The sequence below is a fragment of the Salmo salar genome, chromosome ssa20 (genome assembly GCF_905237065.1).
Source record: "Salmo salar chromosome ssa20, Ssal_v3.1, whole genome shotgun sequence".
Taxonomy (NCBI): Eukaryota; Metazoa; Chordata; class Actinopteri; order Salmoniformes; family Salmonidae; genus Salmo; species Salmo salar.
In genome coordinates this window covers 60,793,001-60,806,049 of record NC_059461.1, presented here as the reverse complement: position 1 = coordinate 60,806,049, position 13,049 = coordinate 60,793,001, and the positions used below count along the sequence as shown (strand labels likewise).

General features: G+C 45.3%; 1 protein-coding gene across 1 annotated transcript in view; it reads right to left on the bottom strand.

Moving 5' to 3' along the window:
* LOC106581006 (FRAS1-related extracellular matrix protein 2) overlaps positions 1-10,273 on the bottom strand; it is a 105,295-nt gene extending 95,022 nt beyond the window's left edge. The window contains exons 1-4 of the mRNA XM_045703719.1: positions 6,012-10,273; positions 5,553-5,802; positions 4,706-5,405; positions 2,242-2,331 (exon numbers count right to left, since the gene is read on the bottom strand). Of these exons, the coding sequence (XP_045559675.1) occupies positions 2,242-2,331; positions 4,706-5,405; positions 5,553-5,802; positions 6,012-10,093 (5,122 nt within the window). The 5' untranslated portion in view covers positions 10,094-10,273. The remainder of the gene's footprint in view (positions 1-2,241; positions 2,332-4,705; positions 5,406-5,552; positions 5,803-6,011) is intronic.
* Positions 10,274-13,049: the final 2,776 nt, after the last annotated feature.

The window sequence follows — 13,049 nt, the reverse complement described above, 5'->3', positions numbered from 1 at the left end:
ATATAACAGGCGGTGTCAGAGGAAAGCCCATAAAGTTGTCAGAGACTCCAGTCACCCAAGTTATAGACAGTTTTCTCTGCTACCGCACGGCAAGCGGTACCAGAGCACCAAGTCTAGGACCAAAAGGCTCCTCAACAGCTTCTACTCCCAAGCCATAAGACTGCTGAACAATTCATAAAATTGCCACCAGACAATTTACATAACCCCCCCCCCCCTTTTGTACACTGCTGCTACTCGCTGTTTATTATCTATGCGTAGTCACTTAACCCCCACCTACATGTACAAATTACCTCAACTAACCTGTACCCCCGCACACTGACTCGGTACCGGTGCCCCCTGTATATAGCCTCGTTATTCTTATTGTGTTACTTATTATTATTACTTTTTATTTTAGTCTACTTGGTAAATATTTTCTTAATTAACTCCTCTTGAACTACACTGTTGGTTAAGGGCTTGAAAGTAAGCATTTCATGGTAAAGTCTACACTTGTTGTATTCGGCGCATGTGACAAATAAAGTTTGATTTGATTTGATACAGAAGAGAAAGAGAGAGGCAGATCCATGACATTAAGCCAACTGAGAGGATAATACAGGCATTGACTGAACTTGACTCCACAGCAACAGGAAGGACTCTGAATCGGCTTGACTATCACCAGCATGATAAAAACCCATTCAATCTTCTCTATGATAAAAGCTCAAAATGATTGCACTTTACAGGGAATATGGTGCCATTTTGGGATGCTGAACCCCCTGATGTAATAACCTGTGTATTATCTCACTGAACCCCCTGCTGTATTAACCTGTGTATTATCTCACTGAACCCCCTGATGTAATAACCTGTGTATTATCTCACTGAACCCCCTGATGTATTAACCTGTGTATTATCTCACTGAACCCCCTGATGTAATGACCTGTGTATTATCTCACTGAACCCCCTGCTGTATTAACCTGTGTATTATCTCACTGAACCCCCTGATGTAATAACCTGTGTATTATCTCACTGAATCCCCTGATGTAATAACCTGTGTATTACCTCACTGAATCCCCTGATGTAATAACCTGTGTATTACCTCACTGAATCCCCTGATGTAATAACCTGTGTATTACCTCACTGAATCCCCTGATGTAATAACCTGTGTATTACCTCACTGAACTCCCTGATGTAATAACCTGTGTATTACCTCACTGAACCCCCTGATTACTCCCAGGTCGAGGGTAAGGGTGGGTGGGGTTGGGGGGGGGGGTGGGGGGGTGTACAGGAGGTGTTTAGAGGCCCAGAGAAGAGCCTGTGGGAAAAGAGGCCCTTGTCTGAGGACCTCTTTGTATTCCATCAGACCGTCACGGCCGTGGAAGAGCAGAAGAAAGAACACACTGTCAGCCACTCTACTTAAACTAATCATGAAGCACCAGCCGCATCCACCACCATTTACACCGCCTCACACGGCAACTACATCCTGAATGGCACCCTACTCTCTATATAGTGTACTACTTTTCACCAGGGCCAATAGGGCTTTGGTCAAAAGTAGTGCACTATGTAGGGAATAAGGTGCAATTTGGGACGCAAACACTACCCCTCATCGCAGACACTGCCTCTCATCGCAGACAGAGCTCAAAGTGAGAGTATTTTTCTGCTAATTCAAGTGGCTCAATGAATGTTACTTTTATTACATTGCTGAGAGGTGTTCAACAGGAGTCCTGTGAACTGGACTTGTGCTACATAATGATCCAACGTATACAATTCCAGCCTGCTTCCACATCCCCCTTAGAGAAACCTCACAGTACTCTAGGCCTACATGCTAAACGTGATAAAATCATGCCCCAACAAGCTGCTGGAACAACTGAAGATTCCTTCCTGCCTCAAAGAACAGTTCCTGCCTTAAAGAAAAGTTTGTCGACATGTTTTAAACAGATTTCCATCAGAGTCCACTATCTGGCCTCCCTCAAGCAGAACTTCAAGAGGGGGGGACTTCAACGTTGTTTTATATACTGCTGTTGTTGTTTAAAGGGATTACTTGCTGCTTGGTTCTGTTCCACTATGTTATATCTAGAGCCCCACTCATGCCAATGCACTCATCTACTGCAGCTTAGATTTTCTCCTTCACTGAAAAGTTTAGGCTACAGCTGGAAACCCTCCATCCACAATGTTGGCTCACAAAAAGCCCCTCAACTATTAAAATGGTTAGATGTGGTATTACTTGATGTAAACAAGCACCATCAGTAAAATATTTATAGAATGACTTACCATTGTCCTCAATGGAGAAAAAGAAGATGTCGCTCGTAGCATTGCGACCATCTCTTAGCACGTAGCAAATCTTCATGTCATCAATTTCAGCTGAAAAAGAAAATCAGATTGATGTGATTTACTCTTCTACTCGTCTAGAAACATATTCCGCTTGAATTTATAGTTCATGCCTTGCATGTTGCCTAATAGACTAAGAAAGACTGAGAAAATGAATAACGCTGATATGGTAGGCAGGGTACATAATACAATACAATATTACATTTGATATGCATATCTGTGATGAACTGTTGTTAGACAGTTCTCTATTATAGCTTTTCTGATGTGGCTTAAGACTACTTCCACATATCATATCACTGAACTACTACAACCTACTTGCCTGGTGTGGCAACTGCTTGGCCTCAGACCGCAAGGCACTACAGAGGGTAGTGCGTACGGCCCAGTACATCACTGGGGCCAAGCTTCCTGCCAAGAGGAAGGCCCTAAAAATGATCAAAGACTCCAGCCACCCAAGTCATACCCTGTTCTCTCTGCTACTGTACGGCAAGCGGTACCGGAGGGCCAAGTCTAAGTCCAAAAGGCTTCTTAATAACAGCTTCTACCCCCAAGCCACAAGACTCCTGAAAAGCTAATCAAAGCACTATCCAGACCCCTCTTTTACTCTGCTGCTACTCTCTGTTTATTATCTATGCATAGTCACTTTAACTCTACCTACATGTACATATTACCTCAATTAACTCAACAACCGGTGCCCCTGCACATTGACTCTGTACCGGTACCCCATGTATATAGCCTCGGTATTGTTATTTTACTGCTGTTGTTTAATTATTTTATTATTTTCAATTTTTTACTTAACACTTATTTTCTTTAAACTTCTTAAAGCATTGTTGGATAATGGCTTGTAAGTAAGCACTTCACCGTAAGGTCTACAGCTGTTGCATTCGGCGCATGTGACAAATAACATTTGATTTGATTTATACGCTGTTGGACAACTTATATGGATGAAGCCTCACCAGTAAAAAAGAAGAAGAACACAGGAGAGGAGAGCTGAATGAACTCAGGCTGTTTAGTGTCTGTCTATCTATTAGTCTGCTGAAAGACAGGGACCATAAAGAAGAGGCAGACTGCAGAAGCTACACCACATCACATCACGTCTGTCTGCCGCATCCGCTAACAACGCTATGCTGGAGTGGGTTCTTAAGACTGATACTATCTAGGAGGAGGGTTGGTTCTGGAGTGGCTTCTTTATAGGTCGGGAGGCTGCTATCAGGGAGGAGGGTGTGAGGTGTATTACTGCTATCTTCTATATTTGATGTCAAAACATTTCCCTTCAAAGCGGCCGGCTCATAAAAATGTAAAGCCAGTTTTGGGACACTGCCGCCGGCTATGCCGGATAAGCTAGAGTTATTTACTGTCTGTTTACCAGCGATGGATCTGCCTGAAATATTGAACAGGTCTGCAGAAGGAGAAAGCAGCGGGAGGAGAATGGGGATGAATGGGGGTCAGTAAATAAAGGAGAGAATGGGTCTACGTCCCATCCAAATGGCACCCTATTTCCTATACCGTACAGTACACTACTTTTTACCAGAGCCCATAGAAGTGCACTATATATGGAATAAGGTGCCATTTGGGATGCAGCCATATAGAGATCGATTGGGGTCTAATTCATACATTCCTTACTATTTACTTAGCCTACCTTTTTTTTAATTTGTAATGCTGTATGTATGTAGTTGTTCTAAACGGTAGCTATTTCTGCGGCTTAAACAAATGTTGGCATGCTGTCACTGTGAGTGAAGTTAACACATTCTCTCTCTCTCTCTCTCTCTCTCTCTCTCACACACACACCCTCTCTCTCTCTCTATCTCTCTCCCTACCTCTCTCTCTCCCTCTCCTCCACTCTCTCCCTACTGTATCTCTCCCTACCTCTCTCTTCGCTCTCTTTCTCTCTCTCTCTCTCTCTCTCTGCCTCCCTCACTCTCAGACAGGGTATTAATGTTCTCACTCTCTATTCTTCATGTCTGTGGCCCCCTACCTTCATGTAAGGTCAAATCTGCTGGTATTTACTGAAGAGCTGTAATACTCTATAGAAGTTTACTAGATGAGGTTTGGGGTAGGAGAAACCACTGCCCTGTGAAACCCTATCTTTCTGTTTGAAGAAATTGTTGAACTCCATTCATGGACGACTCTAGAAAGACAAAATATTTCTCTGTCAAGTTAAGCTTAATTTCTGAACACCACTGTGCAGTTGCGGCCAATGACCATACTACAGTAGTTACATAGTACCATTATACAGGTAAGTAAGCTCTTAATCCATTATAAGGGCAACAGCGCTACAGCTCTAAATAAGATCTGCTCAACAGCTTATGAAGAATGAAAAAAAACATTGGAAAATAAAGTTATATTGTATTTGTAAAAGACTAAAGTATAGTAGAGTATAACTTTTTATTTAAAGTAACGGTCGTCTTACCTTGAGTGAATGTGGTGACGGTAGCGTTGCCTGTACCCAGGTTGATGAGGTATCCATGCTCTGGTCCCACGGTGATCTTAAAGGTAACAGACAGCTGAAGACTATCCCTGTCCTCTGCCTTAAGAGTCTTAGAGGTGATGAGGAACCCCAGGTGACCCGTCTCTAACACCCTCAGGGTGGGCCCCCCTTTATTCACCACGATCTGGGGCACGCCGTCATCCACTGACAGGACCGTGATCTTCATCATCTGGGGGCGCCGCGTCTCGAACACGGTGTCTGGGAACACGTAGAAGTCGGTGTGCGTCCCGTCACTCACGGTAAAGGAGAAGGAATCCTTGGAGGACTCAGTACCGTCATGTTTGTAGCTGATGAGGTTCTCGTTCAGGTCCTGTTTGGTGAAGGAGGTGACGGGATGGGTGTTGTTGAAGAGGAGGCGACCGTGGACAGGGACCTGCGTGACCGTGAACTTCAGGAGGGGGTCAGCCGTGTCGCGGTCCTCTGCGGTCAGCTCGAAGGGCGTGATGAGTTTGTTCTCTCCCTCGTTAACCACCAGGCTGTGAACCGTTAGAACCGGTTTCTTGTTGTCCACGTCGGTGATGGAGACACGGAACGTGCGGAACACAGGGTTGTAACCGTCGGTGACTTCGAACTCAAAGCTGTCCATCTTCACCTCATCATCGGCCGTGTGTATGTAGTACACCTTTATTATAATAAAAATTGCACACAAGGAAAAGACAAAACAATAATCCATTGAAAATGTTTACAGAAAAACAAAGGATAAAATCATGAGTATTTAAAAAAATTATTGAGAATAACACAAAGGAAAAAAAACATAAGATCGAAGTACCTTGCTCCCAGCTAGCTGGAGCTGGGTAAAGGAGGAGATGGGCATTCCAGGGCCATCGGTACACTCCAGATGGCCTCTCTGTGGGGCTCTGGTGATGGTGAAAACCAGGTGTTCGTCGGGACTGTTGAGGTCGCTGGTGCTGAGCAGGTCTGTGGTCAATGTTACTCTACCGCCTTCTTTCAGAGAGACCCCCTTACTGACCACGTCAGGGAACACCATGTCGATGCCGCCCACCGTCACGTAGAAGTACCTGTCAAAAGACAAAAAGAATATAACAAATAAACAAAACAAACAATTGCAAGATGATCCATAAGGAGACACCTTGACAAACTGAAATGTCAAACCTAGTAGCAAGAATCATAATCATTTTTTTCAAGTTGTTTATTCTATTGTTGTAGTTGTAGTATATTGTTTGTATTTTTGAAAACCTCAATAAACACATTTGTAAAAATGAAGTACCTGTCGATCAGAGGGTTGATCCCGTCTGTCACGTCAAACTTGATAAGGTCCCGGATTCCTTCCTGCCCGTTGTGGATATAGACGATGAGAGCCTGGTCCACCTGGTACTGGGTGAAGTTCATCCCCACTGTGATGTTCTCTAACGTCCCATAAGGGGTTCTCCTCTGTAACAACCCCTGGCCCGGCCCGTAGCGAACAACGTACGTCAGAGTACTATCCTCAGAGTCCAGGTCGGTGGCTTTTAAAACGTTGTTATCGATCACTTTAACGTCTCCTATCTCTATCTCCAGACCGTCGTTGATGGCCATCCTGGGTGTCTCGTCATCTACAGGGATGATCATAACAATGATGGTCTTCTCCACGGTATATTTACCTTCCGTCAGGATTAAGTCAAAGCTGTCCTCCTTGGTCTCCGAGTCATCGTGTTCATACACTATACTGGAGGCTTCCCTGATCTGGTCCAGGGTGAAGTTGGTAACTGTGACAGTGCCGGTTGTCAGCTGGTTGAGGATGAAGCCGTGCTTTGGTGGTTTGGTGATGATGAAAGTGAGTTCGTCCGAGGGGATGTCCGCGTCGGCTCCGTTCAGGATGGGTGTGTCGATGACGATATTCATCCCTTCCATGACGACAAACTCCCTCATATAGATCTCTGGCTTCTCATCATTGGACGGGATGATAGCGATGGGGAAGAAATGTCTCTCGGAGAAGTTGATGCCGTCGGAGCATCTGAACGTGAACCTGTCCTCTACCGGCTCCACTCTTTTATGGATGCTTTGGACGTAGTAGATGTGGTTTTGTCTGATGTCCTTGATGGTGAATGCACTGATCGCTGTCCCAGACCTGGACTTCTCTGAGCCTGGGGCCGGGGAGATGTTCTCCACGTAGCCTGACGTGGGCTGGACGATGATGGTACAAAGCAGGTCGTCATTAGGAGTGTCAATATCATCAGCGCTAATGTGAAAAATCTCAATCACATTCTTCTCTCCCTCTACGACAGTGAACTGTGGGCCTACGAACACCTCTGGAGCCTGGCTGTCCATGGGGAGGATGGTGATCTGAACCCTGACCCCCGTGACCCTGTTGCCCCCTATCGTCCACTCATCAGACATGTCTGTCAGCATCAGATTAAAGTAGTCGTATTTAGTGGTGAGGCCGATCTCTCCGCTTGTGTGGGCATACACCACCAGTCCGTTGATGATGTCAGCCTGGGTGAAGCTTCCTGATTCGACCCCGTTCACCAGGATCTCCCCGAAAACTGGTGAGTCCTCCAGGATGAAGGTCAAACGTAGGTCGTCTGTGTCCTCGTCCCGCCCCTGGATGACTTTAGTCGTGATCTCAGTGGCTCCATTCTCCAGGACATCAATGTAGGATCCGATGGTTCCGGCCGGCAGGCTGATGGTCGGGGTCTCGTCATCAATGGGCTTCACGGTAACCCTGATGGTGATGGTCACAACATGGACGCCGTCACTGACATCCAGCTGGAAGAAATCGCTGGTGGACTCGTCTCCGTTGTGGATGTAAGAGATCCTGTCATTAGCGATGTCCAACAGGTTGAACGCGTCTCCTTTGGTCAGGTCGGTGAAGGTGTACTGGACCGTGCCGTGCTGAGGGGGCTGAGTTAGAGTGAAGGAGATCTGGCTACTGTCCGTGTCTAAGTCCACAGTATCCAGCTCAGCTCTGGTGATTTTGTGCGTTCCCCGCTCTAATATAGTGAAGCCAGTGTTGGTTATCTGAGGCGGCTTGTTGTCGACAGGCTGCAGGAATATAGAGAACGTTCCGGTGACAGTATTCCCTGACGTATCCTCCACCGTGTACTGGAACTGCAGAACATGGGCTGTGATCCCCAGTTCCAGGTCAGGTGGTTTGTATGATATCTTATGGTGATTGACCTGAGCCTGAGTAAACTCAGTCACTACAGTGTCTGGACTCTCTGTTAACACAATAGACCCCAGTACCACAGGGCTGTTCTCGTCTGTGTCTGTCGGGGGCTGGGAGACGGTGTACTTCAGATCTCTGTCCTCTGAGTCCAGGTCAGTGTAGCGGAGAAACTTCTTACGGAAGTAGGTGAGCTGGTACTCGTGTACGGTCATCTGGAGGGTGGTACCAGGATACAGCTCAGGGGGGATGTCATCCACAGGCAGAACCTTGATGATGAACGAGCTCTGTTCTGATTGGTTAGGGGGGACATTATCATCCTGGACCCGGAATACAAACTGGTCCATGACTGTGTCAGCGCTGTGAGGTCCTGTGTGTCTGTAAAACAACTTCCCATCTGTGATATCCTGCTGCAGCCACTCTGTAACCTCTTTCTCATACAGCTCATCCTCAGCATTGAATTTCCAGGTAGAGGGGTCCTCTGGGGCCTCTGACTGCCTCAGCAGCACCTCCCCTATAGGCGAGAACGGTGCCTCTATGGTGAACCTGATAGTGGAGTCCTCAGAGTCGATGTCTGCAGCACTGAGTGTGAGTGGCGAAATGAGCATCATCTGGTTCTTGAAGAGGATTAACCCCGTGTTGGCATTGATAATGGGCGGCTCATCATCCGTGGGAACGATTGTCAGGGGAAACAGGAACTCCACCTCGTGCTTCCCATCCGTCATCCGGAAGATAATGTTGTCGCTGTACGTGTCGCTGCCGTCGTGCTGGTAGATGACCACGCCCCCGTCCAGATCAGCCGGGGTGAAGAACTTCCTGCGTGACCCGAGCACTGTCAGCTGGCCATGCCGCAGCCCGTCGACCACCGTGATCTTGACATCATCCAGGTTGTCCTCGTCACTGACCTCTAGGTTGTGAGAGCTGGACAGTGGTCTGGACTGACCCTCGTAGAGAAGCTGACCCGTATTCCTGGTGACTACTGGAGCAAGCGTGTTCATAGGCTTCACTACAATCATGAAGGCGAACGGGTCAGACACAGCCCCCTCAGTGTCCACCACCTCAAACTCTATCTGGAAGATACGTTCTGTCTCAGCGTCCACAGACGGAGGATTGTAGGCTATCTTTAGTTCTTTGAGGTCTCCCTGGTAGAAAGAGGTGATGGGCAGGTTCCGGTCATCTGTACTGACTATGTACCCCTCCTCGAAGGAGAGGGGGGAGGTGATGTTGAAGATAAGGTTGTCAGGGTTAGACTCAATGTCCTCAGCAGCCAGCATGTCGGGAGTGATGGCTGTCATGACAAACTGATCCACCTCCATCATCATCATGGCCACGAAGCTGGGTTTAGGATCCGTGTTCTCCTCTCCATCCTTTATACGCACCATCATCTGGAAAAACTCCTGCTTCAGCAGATTACCCTCTTTATCTTGTAATTCCACAATCATTGGGAAATAATCTCTATTGGGTGATTTGTGTGCAGAAGTGTGCTGATAGCGGATATTCATTTTAATAAATTCATCACAGCCCACCATTTTTCCAAGTTTTCCCTCATCCACAAGTTTCCCATACCTGGGTAATGCACTGCCACTGGAGAGAGACGTTATTTTACACTGAAGTTCACTTCTATCATAGGTGAACTCCAGAATCTTACTGTCAATGGGGTTACTAGTGCCAAGCAATTTGTCAACAGTCAGAGGCATGTTTCTTGTTAACACTTCCAACTGTGTGAAAATCACCTCCACTTCCATCATAAACGGGATGATTATGGTGTCGGTATGAGTGTCATATCTGAGCTGTAACCTCACCCTATCCCGCGGGGGGCTTCTGGACCCGAAGTGAGAATACTTTACGTCATTGGGACCAAATTCACAGGGAAACTTTTTGGGAGAGAGCTGCCCGGGCCTCTGGGAGAGCGGGTCGTTATCCAGAACCGTTATACTACATCTGTCTCCCGGTTGTACTTGGATTACCAGATCATTGATAGGATCAATGAACACTGCTCTCCCGAAAGGCACGCGTATTCCATTGTTGGCCACCAATATAGCATCCTCTGACAGTTCCGATCTCAATGCGTATGACAATCCATAACTGTCGAAAACCTGCGCAGCGGAGTCCCCTGTCACAATCACCGCGATCAAAGCAGAGAGCACAAAAACAGCGCCAGTACCAGTCCCTTGGCGTTGCAACAGCGGAGAAATAATCCAAGCCATTTGGAGAGAGAAGCCAATGCAAAGACGCGTAAAATTTGGCACATAAAATCCAGAAAAAAAATACGAGCAGTGCAGCTAAAGTTATGAGAGTATAAAATGAGTGTTGATAAATATCTCACTCGCATCCGCGCTGAGGTGTAACATTCTCTCTCTCTCCGCTGCTCTCTTCTGTTCAGGATAAACTTCATACACTTGGAGCCCCGGAGTGAGAGATACGCCCTCTCGTCCGCCGATTGGAGGATATTTAGGCTGGAATGCGTTTATTGATTTTTGAATGGAAGGGAAAGATGTCAATCAAAACCCGAAAACGCTAGTGCATGGGTTGGATTTGAAGAAGCCGGTTGAAAAAGGTGCGAAATTGTACCGAAAAATACATTTAAACTTGAATAGGAATGATGTGTGCAGCCAGGTAGGCCTTAATAAACCACTTTACCTTAAACGGGCAATCTGCAGTTAAAACAATGACAAAGCAGTCAGGCACCCCCGCCACTGATTTGTAAATAGCTGCGTGATGGGGCTGGAGACATTTAACCACTCAAATTTCATAGTCAAAGCAATGGATACAAGGACTGACCATCCATGAGATCAAAATTATCGTTTTAACCATGTTTTGAGGCGATACAGTGTTTGTTTACAGTTACTTTGTTTACAAACAAAGGAGTAAAACAAGCTTATATTTTAACACAATTTAACTAAGGTTATGAGGCATGTATACATTGTTTTTTTCAAAGAATCCATGGGTATAGATAGGCATATGGGTATTTAAAAGTCCACAAATGGATATAGCAATCATAGATTGCCCCTTGAATCTATTTTTTTTGTAATTAGATGACAGTAGGCCTAAACACAAATGTCCAAAACATATTAGGCTTAATTGGCCCTCTTCAACAGCAATGGAAACGCTGTAGGTAAGTCGGTTATTATTGAGAAAAAAAAATTACAACATTTTAATAATAAGCCTATATATAACAAGTCAACACAGTATATCAATAAATAGGATTTAACTATGTTACATTAACATAACGAATCTCCATCAACATTTCATGAAGATATTTTTACAAAACATTTGCATCAAATAGTTTACACATTATATCCTAAAATAGAGGATGATATGTGTATAAAAATCAATGTAGGGTAGAGTTTAAGGAGACGTGTTCGAGCTCCCTCTTGTGGTGTAATAGAATGTATCGTTTTGGGTAGCTCTGGTCCAGGGCAGAGCCATCTACAGTATACACTACCGTTCAAAAGTTTGGGGTGTCCTGGTTTTTGAAAGAAAATCACATTTTTTGTCCATTAAAATAACATCAAATTGATCAGAAATACAGTGTAGACACTGTTAATGTTGTAAATGACTATTGTAGCTGGAAATGGCAGATTTTTAATGGAATATCTACATAGGTGTACAGAGGCCCATTATCAGCAACCATCACTCCTGTGTTCCAATGGCACGTTGTGTTAGCCAATCCAAGGCCAATTGATCATTAGAAAACCCTTTTGCAATTATGTTAGCACAGCTGAAAACTGTTGTGCTGATTAAAGGAGCAATAACACTGGCCTTCTTTAGACTAGTTGAGTATCTGGACCATCAGCATTTGTGGGTTCGATTACAGGCTCAAAAAGGCTAGAAACAAAGCACTTTCTTCTGAAACTGGTCAGTCTATTCTTGTTCTGAGAAATGAAGGCTATTCCATGCGAGAAATTGCCAAGAAACTGAAGATCTCGTAAAACACTGTGTACTACTCCCTTCACAGAACAGCGCAAACTGCGCAAGCCACACATAAACACCCTGGACCAGAGTTATGGTTTGGGCTAGTAGTATGCCCACCTTAATAGTTCCACTGGGTATAAAACAAACTGGTAAAGTTTTTATTTTTTTATTTCACCTTTATTTAACCAGGTAGGCCAGTTGAGAACAAGTTCTCATTTACAACTGCGACCTGGCCAAGATAAAGCAAAGCAGTGTGACAAAAACAACAACACAAAGTTACACATAAACAAACGTACAGTCAATAACAATATAAAAATCTGTATACAGTGTGTGCAAATGAAGTAAGGAGGTAAGGCAATAAATAGGCCAATAGTGGCAAAGTAATTACAATTTAGCAATTTACACTGGAGTGATATATGTGCAGATGAGGATGTGCAAGTAGAAATACCAGTGTGCAAAACAGCAGAAAAACAAAACCAAATATGGGGATGAGGTAGGTAGTTGGTTGGATGGGCTATTTACAGATGGGCTGTGTACAGCTGCAGCGATCAGTAAGCTGCTCTGACAGCTGACGCTTAAAGTTAGTGAGGGAGATATAAGTCTCCAACTTCAGTGATTTTTGCAATTCGTTCCAGTCATTGGCAGCAGAGAACTGGAATGAAAGGCGGCCAAACGAGGTGTTGGCTTGGGGATGACCAGTGAAATATACCTGCTGGAGCGCGTGCTACGGGTGGGTGTTGCTATGGTGACCAGTGAGCTGAGATAAGGCAGAGCTTTACCTAGCAAAGACTTATAGATGACCTGGAGCCAGTGGGTTTGGCGATGAATATGTAGCGAGGACCAGCCAACGAGAGCATACAGGTCACAGTGGTGGGTAGTATATGGGGCTTTGGTGACAAAACGAATGGCACTGTGATATACTGCATCTAATTTGCTGAGTAGAGTGTTGGAGGCTATTTTGTAAATTACATCGCCGAAGTCAAGGATCGGTAGGATAGTCCGTTTTACGAGGTTATGTTTGGCAGCATGAGTGAAGGAGGCTTTGTTGCGAAATAGGAAGCCGATTCTAGATTTAACTTTGGATTGGAGATGCTTAATGTGAGTCTGGAAGGAGAGTTTACTGTCTAGCCAGTCACCTAGGTATTTGTAGTTGTCCAAGTCAGAACCGTCCAGAGTAGTGATGCTAGTCAGGCGGGCGGGTGCGGGCAGCGATCGGTTGAAGAGCATGCATTTCGTTTTACTAGCATT